Source organism: Neoarius graeffei, chromosome 21 (genome assembly GCF_027579695.1).
Source record: "Neoarius graeffei isolate fNeoGra1 chromosome 21, fNeoGra1.pri, whole genome shotgun sequence".
Classification (NCBI taxonomy): domain Eukaryota; kingdom Metazoa; phylum Chordata; class Actinopteri; order Siluriformes; family Ariidae; genus Neoarius; species Neoarius graeffei.
In genome coordinates, this window is record NC_083589.1 from 54,091,494 (window position 1) to 54,108,284 (window position 16,791).

General features: G+C 42.3%; 1 protein-coding gene across 4 annotated transcripts in view; it reads right to left on the bottom strand.

The window, feature by feature from the left end:
* ccdc136b (coiled-coil domain containing 136b) overlaps positions 1 to 16,791 on the bottom strand; it is an 85,614-nt gene that overhangs the window by 5,713 nt on the left and 63,110 nt on the right. For 3 of the 4 annotated variants that reach the window (XM_060903689.1, XM_060903691.1, XM_060903690.1), the window contains 3 exons: positions 15,074 to 15,308; positions 14,845 to 14,979; positions 12,717 to 12,831 (listed from right to left, as the gene is read on the bottom strand). In XM_060903689.1, coding sequence (XP_060759672.1) covers positions 12,727 to 12,831; positions 14,845 to 14,979; positions 15,074 to 15,308 — 475 coding nt within the window. In that variant the 3' untranslated portion in view covers positions 12,717 to 12,726. Of the gene's footprint in view, positions 1 to 12,715; positions 12,832 to 14,844; positions 14,980 to 15,073; positions 15,309 to 16,791 lie in introns of those variants that run through there. The other variant, XM_060903693.1, reaches the window with a different exon arrangement.

The window sequence follows — 16,791 nt, forward strand, 5'->3', positions numbered from 1 at the left end:
ATCATCATCTACAGTGCATAATATCATCAAAAGATTCAGAGAATCTGGAAGAATCTCTGTGCGTAAGGGTCAAGGCCGGAAAACCATACTGGGTGCCTGTGATCTTCGGGCCCTTAGACGGCACTGCATCACATACAGGCATGCTTCTGTATTGGAAATCACAAAATGGGCTCAGGAATATTTCCAGAGAACATTATCTGTGAACACAATTCACCGTGCTTTCCGCCGTTGCCAGCTAAAACTCCATAGTTCAAAGAAGAAGCCGTATCTAAACATGATCCAGAAGCGCAGACGTCTTCTCTGGGCCAAGGCTCATTTAAAATGGACTGTGGCAAAGTGGAAAACTGTTCTGTGGTCAGATGAATCAAAATTTGAAGTTCTTTATGGAAATCAGGGACGCCGTGTCATTCGGACTAAAGAGAAGAAGGACGACCCAAGTTGTTATCAGCGCTCAGTTCAGAAGCCTGCATCTCTGATGGTATGGGGTTGCATTAGTGCGTGTGGCATGGGCAGCTTACACATCTGGAAAGACACCATCAATGCTGAAAGGTATATCCAGGTTCTAGAGCAACATATGCTCCCATCCAGACGACGTCTCTTTCAGGGAAGACCTTGCATTTTCCAACATGACAATGCCAAACCACATACTGCATCAATTACAGCATCATGGCTGCGTAGAAGAAGGGTCCGGGTACTGAACTGGCCAGCCTGCAGTCCAGATCTTTCACCCATAGAAAACATTTGGGGCATCATAAAATGGAAGATACGACAAAAAAGACCGAAGACAGCTGAGCAACTAGAATCCTACATTAGACAAGAATGGGTTAACATTCCTATCCCTAAACTTGAGCAACTTGTCTCCTCAGTCCCCAGACGTTTACAGACTGTTGTAAAGAGAAAAGGGGATGTCTCACAGTGGGAAACATGGCCTTGTCCCAACTTTTTTGAGATGTGTTGTCTCATCTCATTATCTCTAGCCGCTTTATCCTGTTCTACAGGGTCACAGGGAAGCTGGAGCCTATCCCAGCTGACTACGGGCGAAAGGCGGGGTACACCCTGGACAAGTCGCCAGGTCATCACAGGGCTGACACATAGACACAGACAACCATTCACACTCACATTCACACCTACGGTCAATTTAGAGTCACCAGTTAACCTAACCTGCATGTCTTTGGACTGTGGGGGAAACCGGAGCACCCGGAGGAAACCCACGTGGACACGGGGAGAACATGCAAACTCCGCACAGAAAGGCCCTCGCCGGCCACGGGGCTCGAACCCGGACCTTCTTGCTGTGAGGCGACAGCGCTAACCACTACACCACCGTGCCGCCCGAGATGTGTTGTTGTCATGAAATTTAAAATCACCTAATTTTTCTCTTTAAATGATACATTTTCTCAGTTTAAACATTTGATATGTCATCTATGTTCTATTCTGAATAAAATATGGAATTTTGAAACTTCCACATCATTGCATTCCGTTTTTATTTACAATTTGTACTTTGTCCCAACTTTTTTGGAATCGGGGTTGTACATTTCCACTTAGAATGTAAACAAACCGGTGGAATGACAGGAGCAATTTGTGAAAAATGCGATAATAATTATTATTGAAAAATAAAAAAGTTCTTATCATCAAATATTTTTATTCCATATTTTATTGCGCTTTTTTTTTTTTGCATTTTTTGGGGGTTTTGTTTTCGAGTAGAGTTTTTATTTCGTCCTTGGTTGGTTCAGCAGCACGCTCCGCCATTTTGTTTTTTTTCTACTCACGGTATATGAGCTGATATCCTAGTAGTCGAGTAGCCAATCAGAGCATGCGATTGCTCATATCCAGTAAATGTGGATAGAATAGGTCGCCTCAGAACCTCTGTCATTTTAAACAGGTACGTTTACATTCAGATTGAAGCTCAGGATTTCAAACTGAAGGCGAAGGTGATGCTCTTTTCGAAATAAAGACTCTGTTGACTCAGCAAACACTCTTCACAATGTGTGGACTCAAAGAGCTAAATATATTCTTCCCTTTGTGACCTGCAGAGACGTACACAGCTGCGATCAATGACCTAGTAATGACTATAAACAGTGTTTTTCTCCCACTCTGTGTGTGTGTGTGTGTGTGTGTGTTCTGCCCTCTGTGATGTTTAAGTTTGGCCCAGGCTGCTCAGTAATGTCAAAATATGAGTTGTGTCACCTTTTTGACAAGACTGCTGATCTCTACAGGTCTCGGGGTGAATGTGACATGCACACCATTACTTCTCACCGAGTGTGGCAACTACACTGCATGAAAACTAAACCTCTAATACATTCATAAATCTCCGTTCCTGATTGTTTTAAGCACAGAGTTTAAGCTATAGCATAATGATCGTGATCAGAGTTCACCACTGGTTCAGGCTCAGGTCACTGTTTGAAAAGTTTCCATTTTGGTTTATATATTCAGCACAGGTTTTAGCCGTATGAAGCCAGAATGGTTTGAGGCAAGATATGTCTGTCCGCTATGATTTTGTCACATAAAACACTAAAGTGAGCTCAGCGGGGGAGCAAAAGGAAAAGCAGCAGGAAGATTTCCATGCTGAATAAGTGGCTAAGTTCCACAGTGCTAAAACATAAACATAAGCCATTTAACTGATTATTGCTAGAAATATTTTAAGGTTATAGTTCAGATACAGAAATTAAGGCCAAATATGGAAACTTTTTTTCCAAATCTAATTCAACTCTGCTAGGGCTGGGTAAAAAAATAGATTTAATCGATTTTGGATCGATTTCATTTAAATTCCGCACTATCGATTCACAGGGCATGAGATCGAGGTTTTTTTTTTTTTTTCCCACAACACAATCTCGTTAGCCTAGTAAACTAGACCCACCTGCCTAGCGGCCAAAAATATTTTTGCCTAGCGAGTGGGTCTAGCCTCGCACCATATAAACAAAAACACCCCGGGCATCAAATCGTGCCTGCCAATCACAACGCAAGGTTTTTGTTTGGATTCTTTGGGCGGGCTTTTGCAGGAGTGACGACAAAGCTGCGCGACGCTGGAGAAAGCGCAACAGGAAAGATGGCTACGGCTAGTGCACAGCGCGCGTTTGATTCCGCTTTGGAATCAGTTTTAGAAGAATTAGACTTGGAGTTTTCGTTGAAACATGAGCAGGAAGAGGCTCTCCGCTCATTCCTTTTCAAGAAGGACGTTTCGCTATTTTGCCGACCGGCTATGGCAAAAGTCTGATCTACCAGCTAGCTCCGCTCATAGCCAAAAGGATGGGGCTAGTTTGTGCAGTACGAAGAATTAATAAACAGCTTTGAAACATTTTTTGATTGTTTCTTATTTTCCCCGTTATTTTAAATTTAAGGGAAATTATTTCACCAAACACCACTAAATAAAAACTCTCAAAAACAGTTTAAGCAAACCCTTGAAAAACACTTGGAAAAAAAATGAGTGTATGTGGTACAGACTCCAAACTTGTGGTCATTATCTCCAAACTTCTTAATATCTAGAACCTGTTTATTAATTAATACGCATTTTGAAAAATTATTTATTTCAAGGTCTCCCCCACTGCTTTCTGTCGCTCTGACTACGTCACAGTCACTGTTGCACTGATTGGTCAGAGCGTTGGCCTATACGCACAGAGACAGTTTGAAAGACAGCGGTTTGTTCCGCCTACCCCCTTCAGAAATGTCTACGGATCGAGGCCAGACTAAATATTCACATTTAGTCTGGCTTGCCAGGCTACAATCTCGTGTGTTGTGTGATTTTCCTCCCTCAGCCGTCTCGTGCGTGATGACGCAGCTGCGCAGTCGTACGTCGTGACGTTCAAGCACGCACACAAAATGGCTGAGGCCAGAGCCATGGCTGAGGCAGGGAAAACACCGCTCGGCAAGCTGTCCCAAATGAAATCTGACGTGTGGGATCATTTCAAATTTAAAACGACAAAGGACGAAGAGCTTGATAAAACCAAGGTAGTTTGCAAGATATGCCAAGCAGAGCTCAGTTATTGTAGGAATACTACAAACCTCAGAAACCACCTGACAAGGTACCACACTACGCTAACCTTAGCTTCCGACAACAAGCCGCCCGGAGCAAAACAAAAGAAACTGAAGGACCTGCTGGCATTACCATCAGAGTCTCCGCGGGCCATAAAGATAACAGAGGCCATCGCAACTTTTGTTTGCAGAGATTTACGCCCATACTCGGTAGTGGAAAATGAAGGATTCAGGTACTCGAACCACACTACGTTATGGTGCAACGTAAACATCTGACTGAAACTGTGATACCCATGATGTATACATCTGTGAAAGACACGATACGAATGAAAATGCAGTCAGCAAACAGAGTCGCTATCACGTGTGACACCTGGACATCGCTGTCAACGCAGTCCTATCGGAGAGGGTGTTTTCCACTGCGGGTGATATTGTCACTGCCAAAAGGAGCTGCATCACCCCAGAACACGTCAATGAGCTCCTTTTCCTCAACAAGAATCTCTCAGTCTCTTAAGTGTGACAGTTTAAGTTTACTGTCTTCGTTTTGTTAATATTAATACTTTTAATATTTTTTGTTAATATTTTTTCACTTAAACAATACAACTTGCTGCAACGTTCATTTGCACTTTTTACATTTGCACTTTTATTTGCACTTTTTTAATGACAGGAAGATAAGACAGTTTTGTTTACAGTTACGTGTGAACTGTCAAATTTACAAAATAAAGACGTGTATTTTGCAACGTATTGTATGGAGATATTTTCATTATTTAAGAGCAGATTGAATTGATTCAGATTAATCACGATTCAATTCGATTCGATTCAATCAATTTAAAACCCTAAGAATCAAAATCGAATCGATCTAGGAAATTGACTGTGATACCCAGCCCTAAACTCTGCTATTGCTGGGTTTCACGTGACGTCACGTCCGCCTCATTAGTTACTCAAAACTTTAGCTGGTGGTCTACCAAAGCTCAGTTGACAAAGCGTTTGTATGGAGAAGGTGCATCGCTCGCATGAAAAATGCCTTACGCTTACGTTGTTTTAGGTTGTTCGAATGGATCAAACCGTGAAACTGATAAAAGTTTCTTCCATGAACTCATTAAAAAGGGTGAACGAACACAGGATTTCGCAAAAAGACGTCGAGAAAGGTGGCTTTTGAACCTCTGACTGAAATCGAAGGGAGCCGAGTCGAAGCATGCTCGAGTTTGCAGTGATCACTTGGTGAAAGGTTTGTATTTCCCTCTCAGCTCTGTCCTTAGTGTTTTCCAAGTACTTTTCTTGCTACGTGTCTTATTTTACGGTACTTTTTTTAGTCACGAAGCACTAAAGTCCCCAGTTGTTTCTTTGTTTACTCCTCACAAAGTCCATATGCATGAAGGTCGCGACAAAATTCTTCCCCAGCCGTACAGTTACAATGCGCCGTGATCACGTCTCCGTCTTGTTTAACTAAGATCCAGGTCTTAGTGACTTGATAGCGAGGTCCTTTACCCAGCCACATACAAAAAGGTTGTAAGCCTCCATACTCTTCCACGCTTTCATCTGTTTTGCGGTGTAGAAGGACGTCTGCAACACCAGATAGTTCGAGATGTCGGGGAACTCGACTGAAGGGTAGTTTTCGAGATCGTATGACAAATCCTTCCTTCCCAGACTGTAGGGGTTGATTCCATTGCACATAGCAATCCTCTGAATATATCTAAAGCGAGCAGTGGCTTCTAGATTACGAGCGTACTCTGATAAATTATCGTTAGTTGTTTGCACTACGGCAGCCGTTTAGACCACCTGCTATTTCACTTCCAGTAAAACCGCTAAGAAAAGTCACGTGACTGAAACCCAGCAATTAGCTACACCGTATCAAAATCTAAAATCTTCAGCGAGTTCATTGTAAAGGTGAAGGCCTTTTCTTTAATACATTAAGGCTACATTTTTGTGGGTTCGTACTGCAGGCATCTTCGTCTTATAAAAATCTTTCATCATATCATGTGGAGATTGTGAGATTGAACACTGACAATGCCACGGTATACTCTCCCTGTACTGCTGATCATAGTGAAACGAGATGCTCAGCCAATCCTGGCATCTGTGAGTTTGTGTATGTGGAAGAGGGCAGATAGCGATTTCCTCTGAGTGTGCTACACCGCCCTGTGCTGCAGCAAGAGCAGCAGTTACAATTGGATGTCTTCACATATCTTGGAGAAAGCACGTGTTAGCCTTCACCCTTGCTATTTGGTAGCTGGTGCATGATAGAGGAGAGCTTGTTGGTGGGTGGAAATTGACAGGTGACCAAATTGGAAAGAAAAGGCTGGAAACCACCAAAAAAGAAAAGAAAAAAGTTCCTGTACACATCTAGAACCAATAAGTCACTAAATCTCTTTCTAGTCATTGCGAAGACTTGAAGTCCCAAATTTTGAGCTCATGGAAGGTAACCTGATGAAGGGAATTATAAAAAGGGATGGGACTAGAATGAATTATACATAGAATAGATCTATGTATAGAAGTTCTATATCAAACATCAACAACAGAAGGTTTTCCTTTTTACAAAATTTTGTAGAAATGTCAAAAACTACAACCATTAAAGGTGCCCTTCCACCAAAAACGTTTAATACTGGCTGTTTTTGAAATACCATAGTTCACTCCGAGTTGCATATGCATGCTGCGTGTGAAAATGTAATTCTACTCCCATTCCCTGTATTAGCTTATGAAAGAAAATAGTCGGAAAAGCGAGCGAATCTGAAAAAGCCCTACGAACTTACGTCACTTTGAAAATTAGTATTCATGGCCTCACCCACCTTGGCTTGTGACCGCCCGCAGGAAGAAAGTTCGGATTTAAGCACGAAGAGAGATAGCAGAGCCCATCTCGTCAGTAGCTAATGAAGAGGCCCTAACAGCAAGTTGAAAACATGGCTGAACAAGTTCGTGCCTGTATTATTTGTGGCAGTAACACATCAACGTTGCATTTCTTGCCCAAGATAGAAGAGCTGAAGAAGAAATGGTTGGAATTTATCTTTGGAACACCACCAGCGAAGTATAATGCAGCGTTAGTACTGTGTTCTGATCATTTCAACCACAGTGACTTTTCAAACTTCGGTGCCTTCAGTAGTGGTTTTGCTTCGAGGTTGTTTTTAATACCTGGATCTGTACCATCGAGACGATCGACCACCAGCTCACAAGCTGTAAGTAAAACATGAACTTTTTGTTCGAAGGTTTTTGTTACAAAATAGCATGTTCATATTCTCCACGTTAGCATGGATGACATGGTCACAAGCTAGGCAGGGATGAGAGTTTTCCGCTTTTTCTGAGTAAAAAATGACCTTTTTATATTATGCCAAATCCATTGAGAATTTTTTTTTTATTAATTTCGGGGGGTTGGGGTATGTTCCTTCATGCTGTTCAAACTTTATTAACTCCAACGATGTTTACACATTATTTCTAAGTCGCCATTTTTAGTCTCGTTTAAATCTCGTTGAATGTGATATAAAATTCGTGTTATCTACGTTGTTATTGGTCAAAACATCGATGTCGAGACCATAATAGCCAATCAAAACAGTTTTTACAAAGACACCCACATCCGCTTGTTCCGACCCACTGGAGGTAGCGTCACAGTGCTGTTAGCCAATCAGAGGTAACGCGTTTACTGATTGCTGTTAGCCAATCAGAGGTAACATGTTTACATGTCATGAATATTAATGAGTAAGAGCTGAAATCCTGTCGTTCTCCCACCACCCGCTCCTCCAGCAAACTAGAACAGCCTGAAACAGGAGAACCACAGCATTTTTTCACCAAAACCGGCTCACAGGGCATTCATTCATACTAGAGACCACCGCACAATTAATGAAAAAACGATGCAATGAGACCTTTAACCATGCAGCGAATATTTCAGGAACCCTTAAAGGGTACAGGATAGAGTATTGCGCACTTAGAAATAAAATCCTCAGGTCCTCAACAGTTCTAGTCATCTTAAATGGGCCTACTTGAAACCTCCTCTGAAAGAGAACCTCTGGTGTGGACTTTCACACAGTTTCCCAACAGATCAAACCAAAGACTCTGTTGGGGTTATTCTGAGAGTGCAGTTTTATTTATCTATTCTGTAGATTTTTATATTGATTTTGTGAATTATACGAGCTTCCAGGTGAAACCATGCGGCACATTTATTAGCCACAGCGGAGTTCTTTATTCCTTTATGTAAGCGTACACAGCCAGCAGGTAGTAAGAAATGGGCCACAACTTTTCACTTCCAGTCAGGAAAATAGCATTTTGGCTGTGGATCTATGCCAATCACCTCTTAGTCTTGAGATTCAGGAATGTTAGCGCAATTTTAGATGCCTGAGTGCAAACAGGAACAAGAAGGTTTATGCCTAACAAATTAGCAATGTGCTGGACCAAAAATGAATAAATAAAAATAAAAAATTAGAGCCCCTGTGTTTAATACAGCACATCTGTGATATACACCGATCAGCCATAACATTAAAAACACTGACAGGTGAAGTGAATAACATTCATTATCTCATTACAATGGCACCTGTCAAGGGGCGGGATATATTAGGCAGCAAAAGAACAGTCAGTTTTGAAGTCGATGTGTTGGAAGCAGGAAAAATGGGCAAACGTAAGGATCTGAGTGACTTTGACAAGGGCCAAATTGTGATGGCTAGATGACTGGGTTTGAGCATCTCCAAAATGGCACCTCTTGTGGGGTGTTCCTGGTATGCAGTAGTTAGTACCTACCGAAAGTGGTCCAAGGAAGGACAACAGGGTCATGGGTGTCGAAGATTCCTTGATTCACATGGGGCATGAAGGCTAGTCCATATGGTCCAATCCCACAGAAGAGCTACTATAGATGACTTGCAACCACGTGATCAAAATGTGCTATGTCATGCGCGTCCACCATGATGGCGCCATTACATACAAAGCCACTAGGACGGCAGCCGCTGAAAGCATGTCTGTAAACAATGCTGAATTTTCTCAGCATTACCACGATTTGAACACTCGAGCGAAGATTCTATACAAAGAGAAGATAGATTATGTGTAGTTTTGACCCATATTATTTTAAAAAGTCAGACTTTTCTGAGGCGGCACGGTGGTGTAGTGGTTAGTGCTGTCGCCTCACAGCAAGAAGGTCCTGGGTTCAAGCCCCGGGGCTGGCGAGGGCCTTTCTGTGTGGAGTTTGCATGTTCTCCCCGTGTCCACGTGGGTTTCCTCTGGGTGCTCTGGTTTCCCCCACAGTCCAAAGACATGCAGGTTAGGTTAACTGGTGACTCTAAATTGACTGTAGGTGTGAATGGTTGTCTGTGTCTATGTGTCAGCCCTGTGATGACCTGGCGACTTGTCCAGGGTGTACCCCGCCTTTTGCCCATAGTCAGCTGGGATAGGCTCCAGCTTGCCTGCGACCCTGTAGAAGGATAAAGTGGCTAGAGATGATGAGATGAATGAGACTTTTCTGAAGATGTGGTGTGGCCATGTGGTGCAAGGACAACAATCTCCGTCTGAACGTGGAGAAGACGAAGGAGATTGTTGTGGACTTCAGGAGAGAGCACACCCAGCATGCTCCACTATCTATCGACGGTGCTGCAGTGGAGAGGGTGAGCAGCACCAAGTTTCTGGGTGTGCACATCTCTGAAGACCTGTCCTGGAGCAACAACACCGCATCACTGGCCAAAAAAGCCCAACAGCGTCTGTGCTTCCTCCGCAAACTGAGGAGAGCAAGAGCCCCGGCCCCCATCATGCACACTTTTTACAGAGGCACCATCGAGAACATCCTGACCAGCTGCATCACCGTGTGGTACGGTGCCTGCACCGTGTCCTGCTGCAAGTCTCTGCAGCGCATCATGAGAGCAAGAGGATCATTGGTGTCTCTCTCCCTTCTCTAACGGATATTTATAACTCCCGCCTCACCCGCAAAGCCATCAGGATTGCAGGTGACCCCACCCACCCATCTCACAGCCTCTTCAGCCTGCTGCCGTCAGGGAGGAGACTGCGGAGTCTCCGGGCCAAAACCAGCAGGCTCAAGAACAGTTTCTTTCACCAGGCAGTCAGGAGGCTCAACTCCCTCCCTGTTCTGCCCCTCCTCCCCCCTCTGCCCCCTGCCACAGATTCTGCCCGCACACACCCCTGCCCCGCCTTCAGCATCTGACATGTCATCTTCACAGTTTCCCCCCCCCAACACACACACACACACACATCTCATCGTTCATTAACACACTGAACTCAGGGACCGCACATCTCACTTTACCTCGCTCATTTGCACTATTCCGCACTACCTCATCTTAACAGCTGCTAGTTTGTTTATTCTGCTTATTTCATGTTTCTTGTTTACCTGCTATACCTCAAGTGTCCTTGACTGTTTGGTTATTTGAACCAATTTGTGTGTGTGTGTGTGTGTGTGTGTGTGTGTGTGTGTGTGTGTGTGTGTGTGTGTGTGTTTAGTCTACGTCTAGTTCATATCTAGAGTGTTTATACTGTTTATATTGTCTGTTTGAGTGTTTAGTCTGTGTGTAGTTCTTATCTAGTGTTTATACTGTTTATTTATACTGTTTATATTGTTTGAGTGTTTAGTCTATGTCTAGTTCCTATCTAGAGTGTTTATACTGTTTATATTGTTTTTTTCAATTATTCTATTTTTATTTATTGCATTGCCTGTTTGCACCGTGGGTCAGAGAGGACTGATATTTCATCTGTGCTGTATGTCGAGCATGTATAGCATATTTGACAATAAAGTTGACTTGACTTGACTTGACTTGAAGATAACACACTTCTACAGACCATCGAGTACTCAGATATTGCGTTCTATCAGATTTGGCTGCCGAAGAATCAAGTCCGGCCTTGGACGAAACATAGCCCATTTTCTGAGTGGGTGCCCAGTCTGGATTGTTTCTATCGTATAATTTTGCTGGCGCTCCTAGAAGCAAAATGCTAATACACATGTTAAAATTATAACAACGACCGAGTGAACCACGACAAGAGAGAACGCTCATTTTATCGCAAAATTCTAGCAACACAAAATAAAATTCTTCCATGATATTATCGAGGAAGCTTTTGAATCTCACCTGAGATAAAATGAATCCGAACGTGCCACGGTCACAAGTACTGTTGTGACCACAACCGTATATAGCATAAAAATATGGCATTGCTAAAAGAATGCTTAAAGCAGTGGAAAAACAAAGAGAGTTGTGCACGCATGACTGTTTTGTATGGAACGTTGCTTGATCCCCATTTGTATATCCACCAACATGGCCGACATCCGGGTTTCAATTTTGCTTTGACGTCACTTGCAAGTCAAGGATACCACAGAAAGGTGTCAGAATTGGATCATATGGGCTAGCCTTTGTGCCCCATATGAATCAATGAGCCTTTGACACTCATGACCCTGTCACCGGTTCACTGGTTGTCCTTCTTTGGATCACTTTTGGTAGGTACTAACCACTGCATACCGGGAACACCCCACATGATGTGCCATTTTGGAGATGCTCAGACCCAGTCATCTAGCCATCACAATTTGGCCCTTGTCGAAGTCACTCAGATCTTTACACTTGCCCATTTTTCCTGCTTCCAACACATCAACTTCAAGAATTTACTGTTCTCATGCTGTCTAATATATCCCACCCCTTGACAGGTGCCACTGTAATGAGATAATCAATCAGTGTTGTCAGTGGTCATAATGTTATAGCTGATCAGTGGATGCGTGTCAGCCAGGGAAAACCTGTCAGATGGTGAAATTTTGGTAGAAATCTTTATACATTTCTGAAAACTACATACTTTTCTGTGTGAACCAAAACATGTTTCTTTTTTGTATGCAAGTTCAAACTCCAATCAGTGAAAAAGGGAGACAGTAACATTTAAATATTTCATTCGATGGTGCAGGAGCAGCACAGACATTTTGACATCCAGTATATGATTACAAACTGAATTGATTAGACTTTTGTCCTCATACAGTTCTGTGCAAAAGTCACATGTCAGTATCGCAAAAGTCAATATTTGGTGTGGCAACACTGATTTTTTTTTTTATCTAAAATGTTTTTGTACTGACTTAATAAAGCAGAAGCCATAAAATAAAAATCTCATCTCATTATCTCTAGCCGCTTTATCCTTCTGCAGGGTCGCGGGTAAGCTGGAGCCTATCCCAGCTGACTACGGGCGAAAGGCGGGGTACACCCTGGACAAGTCTCCAGGTCATCACAGGGCTAAAATAAACATTGATGACAAAAATACAATGCCGAAGACTTTAGCTCAGTGCTGTATCTGTCCAACAAATTGATCAAATCATGACATTCACTGTGTGAGGAAATCACACTTAGCGATTTAGGTTTTGGACCTTTTTTTGGCAGACTGCTGTTTTTACTCGCATATTTATGAAACTGGCTCCTTACCCAGCATGAGGATTGTGTGAAGAAAGCCAAAGCGAGATTAAAGGTCCATAAAACTCAACTCCATGTCTTTTATTTGGTGAAATGTGTTCATGGCTTCTTAAATATGAAATGTCAAAGTATATTATAAAACAATTTCACTCAATATATTTTTTTAGCAAATTCTTGACCTTTTGACTGTTTGCCAGAATGCAGGCACAGCAACATCGGATAGGTTTTCCCAGACTGCTGCATACGCTCAGAATGGTTGTGAAACAATGTGCACATCCATAAAAATTCAACATTTATGCTGCGATAATGCTGATCATCCATTATTATCTAAACATCTCTCATTTCTTCAGTTTGTGAGCCCAGAAGTCAAACTGAGATGATCATAGAGAAAGAAAAGGCAAAGTGCCGTACCTTTCCCACTTTAGGACAAGAGCTCCATCCAGCAGCACCATATCAGCGCCATTATTACAACCATTCCTATGAAGGGTATGGAGAGAACAGGGGACTCAGATGGAGGACAGGAATTCTGAGAGGGGGGAAAAAAAACACAAAAAGATCGGAGGGACGGATGAGGGGAGGAAGAGGGAACGGAGGAGATGGTGAGAGAAGGAAAAAATGAGGTGAGAAACAGCATGCATGATATAAAACGTAAAAAAAAAAATCCAACATGAACATGAGGGTTTACAACATATACAAAATGTGCATGTAATTATATATATAATGTGTGCAGAGAGAGGGAATGAGGAGGAGATGGATAAACCAGATAGAGAGATAGATAGAAATACACAGACAGACAGAGAAGCAGGTCAATAGACAGACAGACAGAAGCAGACAGACAGATAGTCAGTCAGTCAGTCAGTGACAGACAGACAGAGACACAAACAGATAGATAGACAGTCAGTGACAGACAGACAGACAGACAGACAGATAGATAGATAGTGACAGACAGACAGTCAATGATAGAAGACAGATAGAAACAGACAGACAGATAGACAGTCACGCAGACAGATCGATAGTCAGTCAGTGACAGACAGAAACAGATAGATAGATAGATAGATAGATAGATAGATAGATAGATAGATAGATAGATAGATAGATAGATAGATAGATAGATAGATAGATAGTCAGTAACAGACAGACAGTCAGTGATAGACAGAGAGATAGAAACAGACAGACAGTCACACAGGCAGACAGATCAATTGATAGCCAGTCAGTCAGTGACAGACAGACAGACAGACAGACAGACAGACAGACAGATAGATAGATAGATAGATAGATAGATAGATAGATAGATAGATAGATAGATAGATAGATAGGCAAGTTTATAAGGAAACAGTAAATTAATTCAGAATTTGATATTGCACAGTGTGTGTGTGTGTGTGTGTGTGTGTGTGTGTGTGTGTGTGTGTGTGTGGTGATTGCAGGACGTATGGTCACACAGTGGTTAGAAAGCAACAAAAGGAAGCAATGGCAGACCACAGGAAAGGGAGAACAGAAAAAAAAACACTGCTATTAGAACATGCCAATGATGGTTAAATTACAAGACGAAGACCTCACACTCATACCATCAATCATTTCAGGTCAAAGGCCATTTAAAGGTCTTTGTCCACACTGTATCATCAGTACATGCGAGCACAGGAACCCCACAGTGTAAGTGAGCTAAACATGACAGCACTATGGAGGGCGAGTGAGTGATGTGACACAAAGTACTCAGACTGGACAGACAAAATATCTTTCATGGGATTACATACAGAACGTAAAAATCGGGAATCTGATCCGATTTAAGGAATTCAATTAGTGCCCATTATTTTAGTGCACATTGGTACACAAGCATTAGTATGGCCCAGGAAAGCGAGTTATCGCATTTGATTTAAGTTAAGTTTGTTATAAGAGCGCTTAGGTTTATTAGACTATTAGATCACACACATGGGGACACACTGATAGACAACATAAAGCCCAGCATCAATATATCCAAGAGGAAATCTCTGGGCTTCCACATTTTCATTTGAGTGCAAAAGTTAGGGCACCCTAATGACAAAAATCAAAAGACAAGGAAATTGTGTTTCACAATCAAATAGGGTATATTAAGATATTGATGGTAAAAGTCACAAACATATTTTCTGGGACGAAATACAGGATTAAAAAGGGAAATTAAATCAATGGTTAGATCAAGACACAAGCATTAGTAAGTATTTATTGAGGATATTATTAGACTGTTAAAGCACACACAAGGGACAAGTTTAGACAGAAAACATAAAGCCCAGGATCAATGTGTGTGAGAAGGTGACCAGCTGATCAAGCTGAGACACACACACTTAACCAATGATGAAGTGATCTGAACAACATGGACGCTGGGAGACAGAGTCTTCAATGATGACTGTTATCGCAAGCGTACAAATAGACGCATGTTAGCATTGAATATCGCATTGAATAAATTTTAGCCTAAGCAAGTAAAATTTATGATCCCTTAATGAACTACATCTAAACTAGGAGGTGAATTATATTACTATTAACCATTCACCAGGTTTCAAGTACTTACCTGGGCCTTTCTTCCTGACAGCCTATCAAGCTCCGCCCTACAGTGCTGTAGCTCCGCTTCTAGCTCGGCCCGTTCCTTCTGACTGCTCTCGTAAAGTCCTTGCAGCTCAAGAAGTTCTCCTTTTAACCCCTCACACTGAGAAAGAAAGACAGGGGGAGGTTTAAGCAGTCATGAGATAGAGAGTACTTTAAACCACAGGGGGTACAAACTTTTGGTGGCTGTATCATACCTCTCTCTGGACCTGGGATGCTCGCTCCTCAGCCTGTTTCAGCTGGTCTCGGAGAGTGAACACCTCAGAAAGCTCTTCAGTCCTCTCCTCAGGATTCACAGCTTTGTCCTCGCTCGAGTTCTTCTGGAGACACGAGTCCACCTGATGACTCATCTGTTCCGTCTGTAATATGCTCATGTAGACTTCGGCCTTCGCTACCTGCTCCTCGTCTACCTTCTGACCGTCCTGCTCTTCTCTAAACGCAGAGAAAAAGAAGCAGTGGAGCAGCTGTGCTAGATGGTTAAAGAGTGCGGTAACTGGTTGTGGAAAATGTGATCATACACAAAAACCCAATTTATATTTAAAAAAGGTTAAGATTAGGGTTAGTGTAGGGGGCGTCATGGCTCAGGTGGATAAGGCGCCATACCATAAATCCGGGGTGACCAACATCTGCCAACATTGTCAAAAGACGCGCAATGTCATGGTATGGGGTTGTGTCAGTGCCCTTGGCAAAGATAACTTACACTTCTGTGATGGAGCATTAATGCAGAAGTGGACACTGAAATTTTGGAGCCACATGTGCTGCCTTCAAGACGACATTGTTTCCAGGGAGATTTCAACAAGACAATGCAAAACCACATTCTGTACACATTACAAAGGCATGGCTGTGGAAGAAGAGGGTGTGTCCCTTCTGTCCCCAATGGAGAATGTGTGGAAAATTTTGAAAGGAAAAATATGACAACGAAAACCTGTACTGTTGCACACCTTAAGACCTGTTTGCAGGAAGAATGGGACAAAATAACGCCTAAGTGTTGTAAGAAGGAATGGCAACATTACAAAGTGGTAACTGCTTTACCATCACAACTTTTTCTGAAATGTGTTGCAAGAATCACAATTGAAATCAGTGTTTATTTTTAAAAAAATTAATGAGGTAAACTGTCAAATAATGTGCTGTTGTATTGTTTTGAGTGCAATACAGGTCAAAAATTATTAACAAAACACTGTTTCAGTATCAATTTAAACTTATCGTCTCAACTTTATTCTCATTTGCGGTTGTACAGGGAAGCCATTAGCTAGCTGAGTGAGCTAGACTAACTGGAGTTTTACAGTGTAAAACTTACTTACGTTGTTTAACTTTAATGTTCAATATTACACAGAAGAAAAATAAATTCCTGCTACAGCCGATATGTTACGCTTAAAGGGATAGTTCGGGATTTTTGACATGAATCTGTATGGCATCCCCATCAATAGTGTCGTGCAAACACACTGACTTACCCCTGACAGCATCCTGTGAGTCCAGTTCTTGTCCAGTTTTGGTCCAGACGAAAGTAGTCCGGCAAGTTTGTTGGGGTCACGAAAGTAAAACGTTTTTCGTCTCAAAACAGTATGTGTTCAAAAGAGTGATATATTTGCATCACAAAACCGTCGTCAAATAAAAAGTCAGACCTCGAAATCGCTTGGCACTATTTTCTCTCCCTTCTTATCACTGCGCGCTGCCGCCAGGTGACAGCGAAACGCAGACCCACTAAGCTGGTGGGAGACCAAGGCTGCACTCTATCCACGGCTTACACACGTGATGGCACGGAGGATGTGTATAGTGGCAGCATCTGTCCCCCCAGAGAGGATCTTTTCAAAAGCAGGACAGATTATAACAGAGGAGAAATAGAATCAGAATTAACTAGTTAATTGCAGCAATTAAAGGAATAGGTAGGAAAAGGAAGGCGCAAAGACACCGCGCA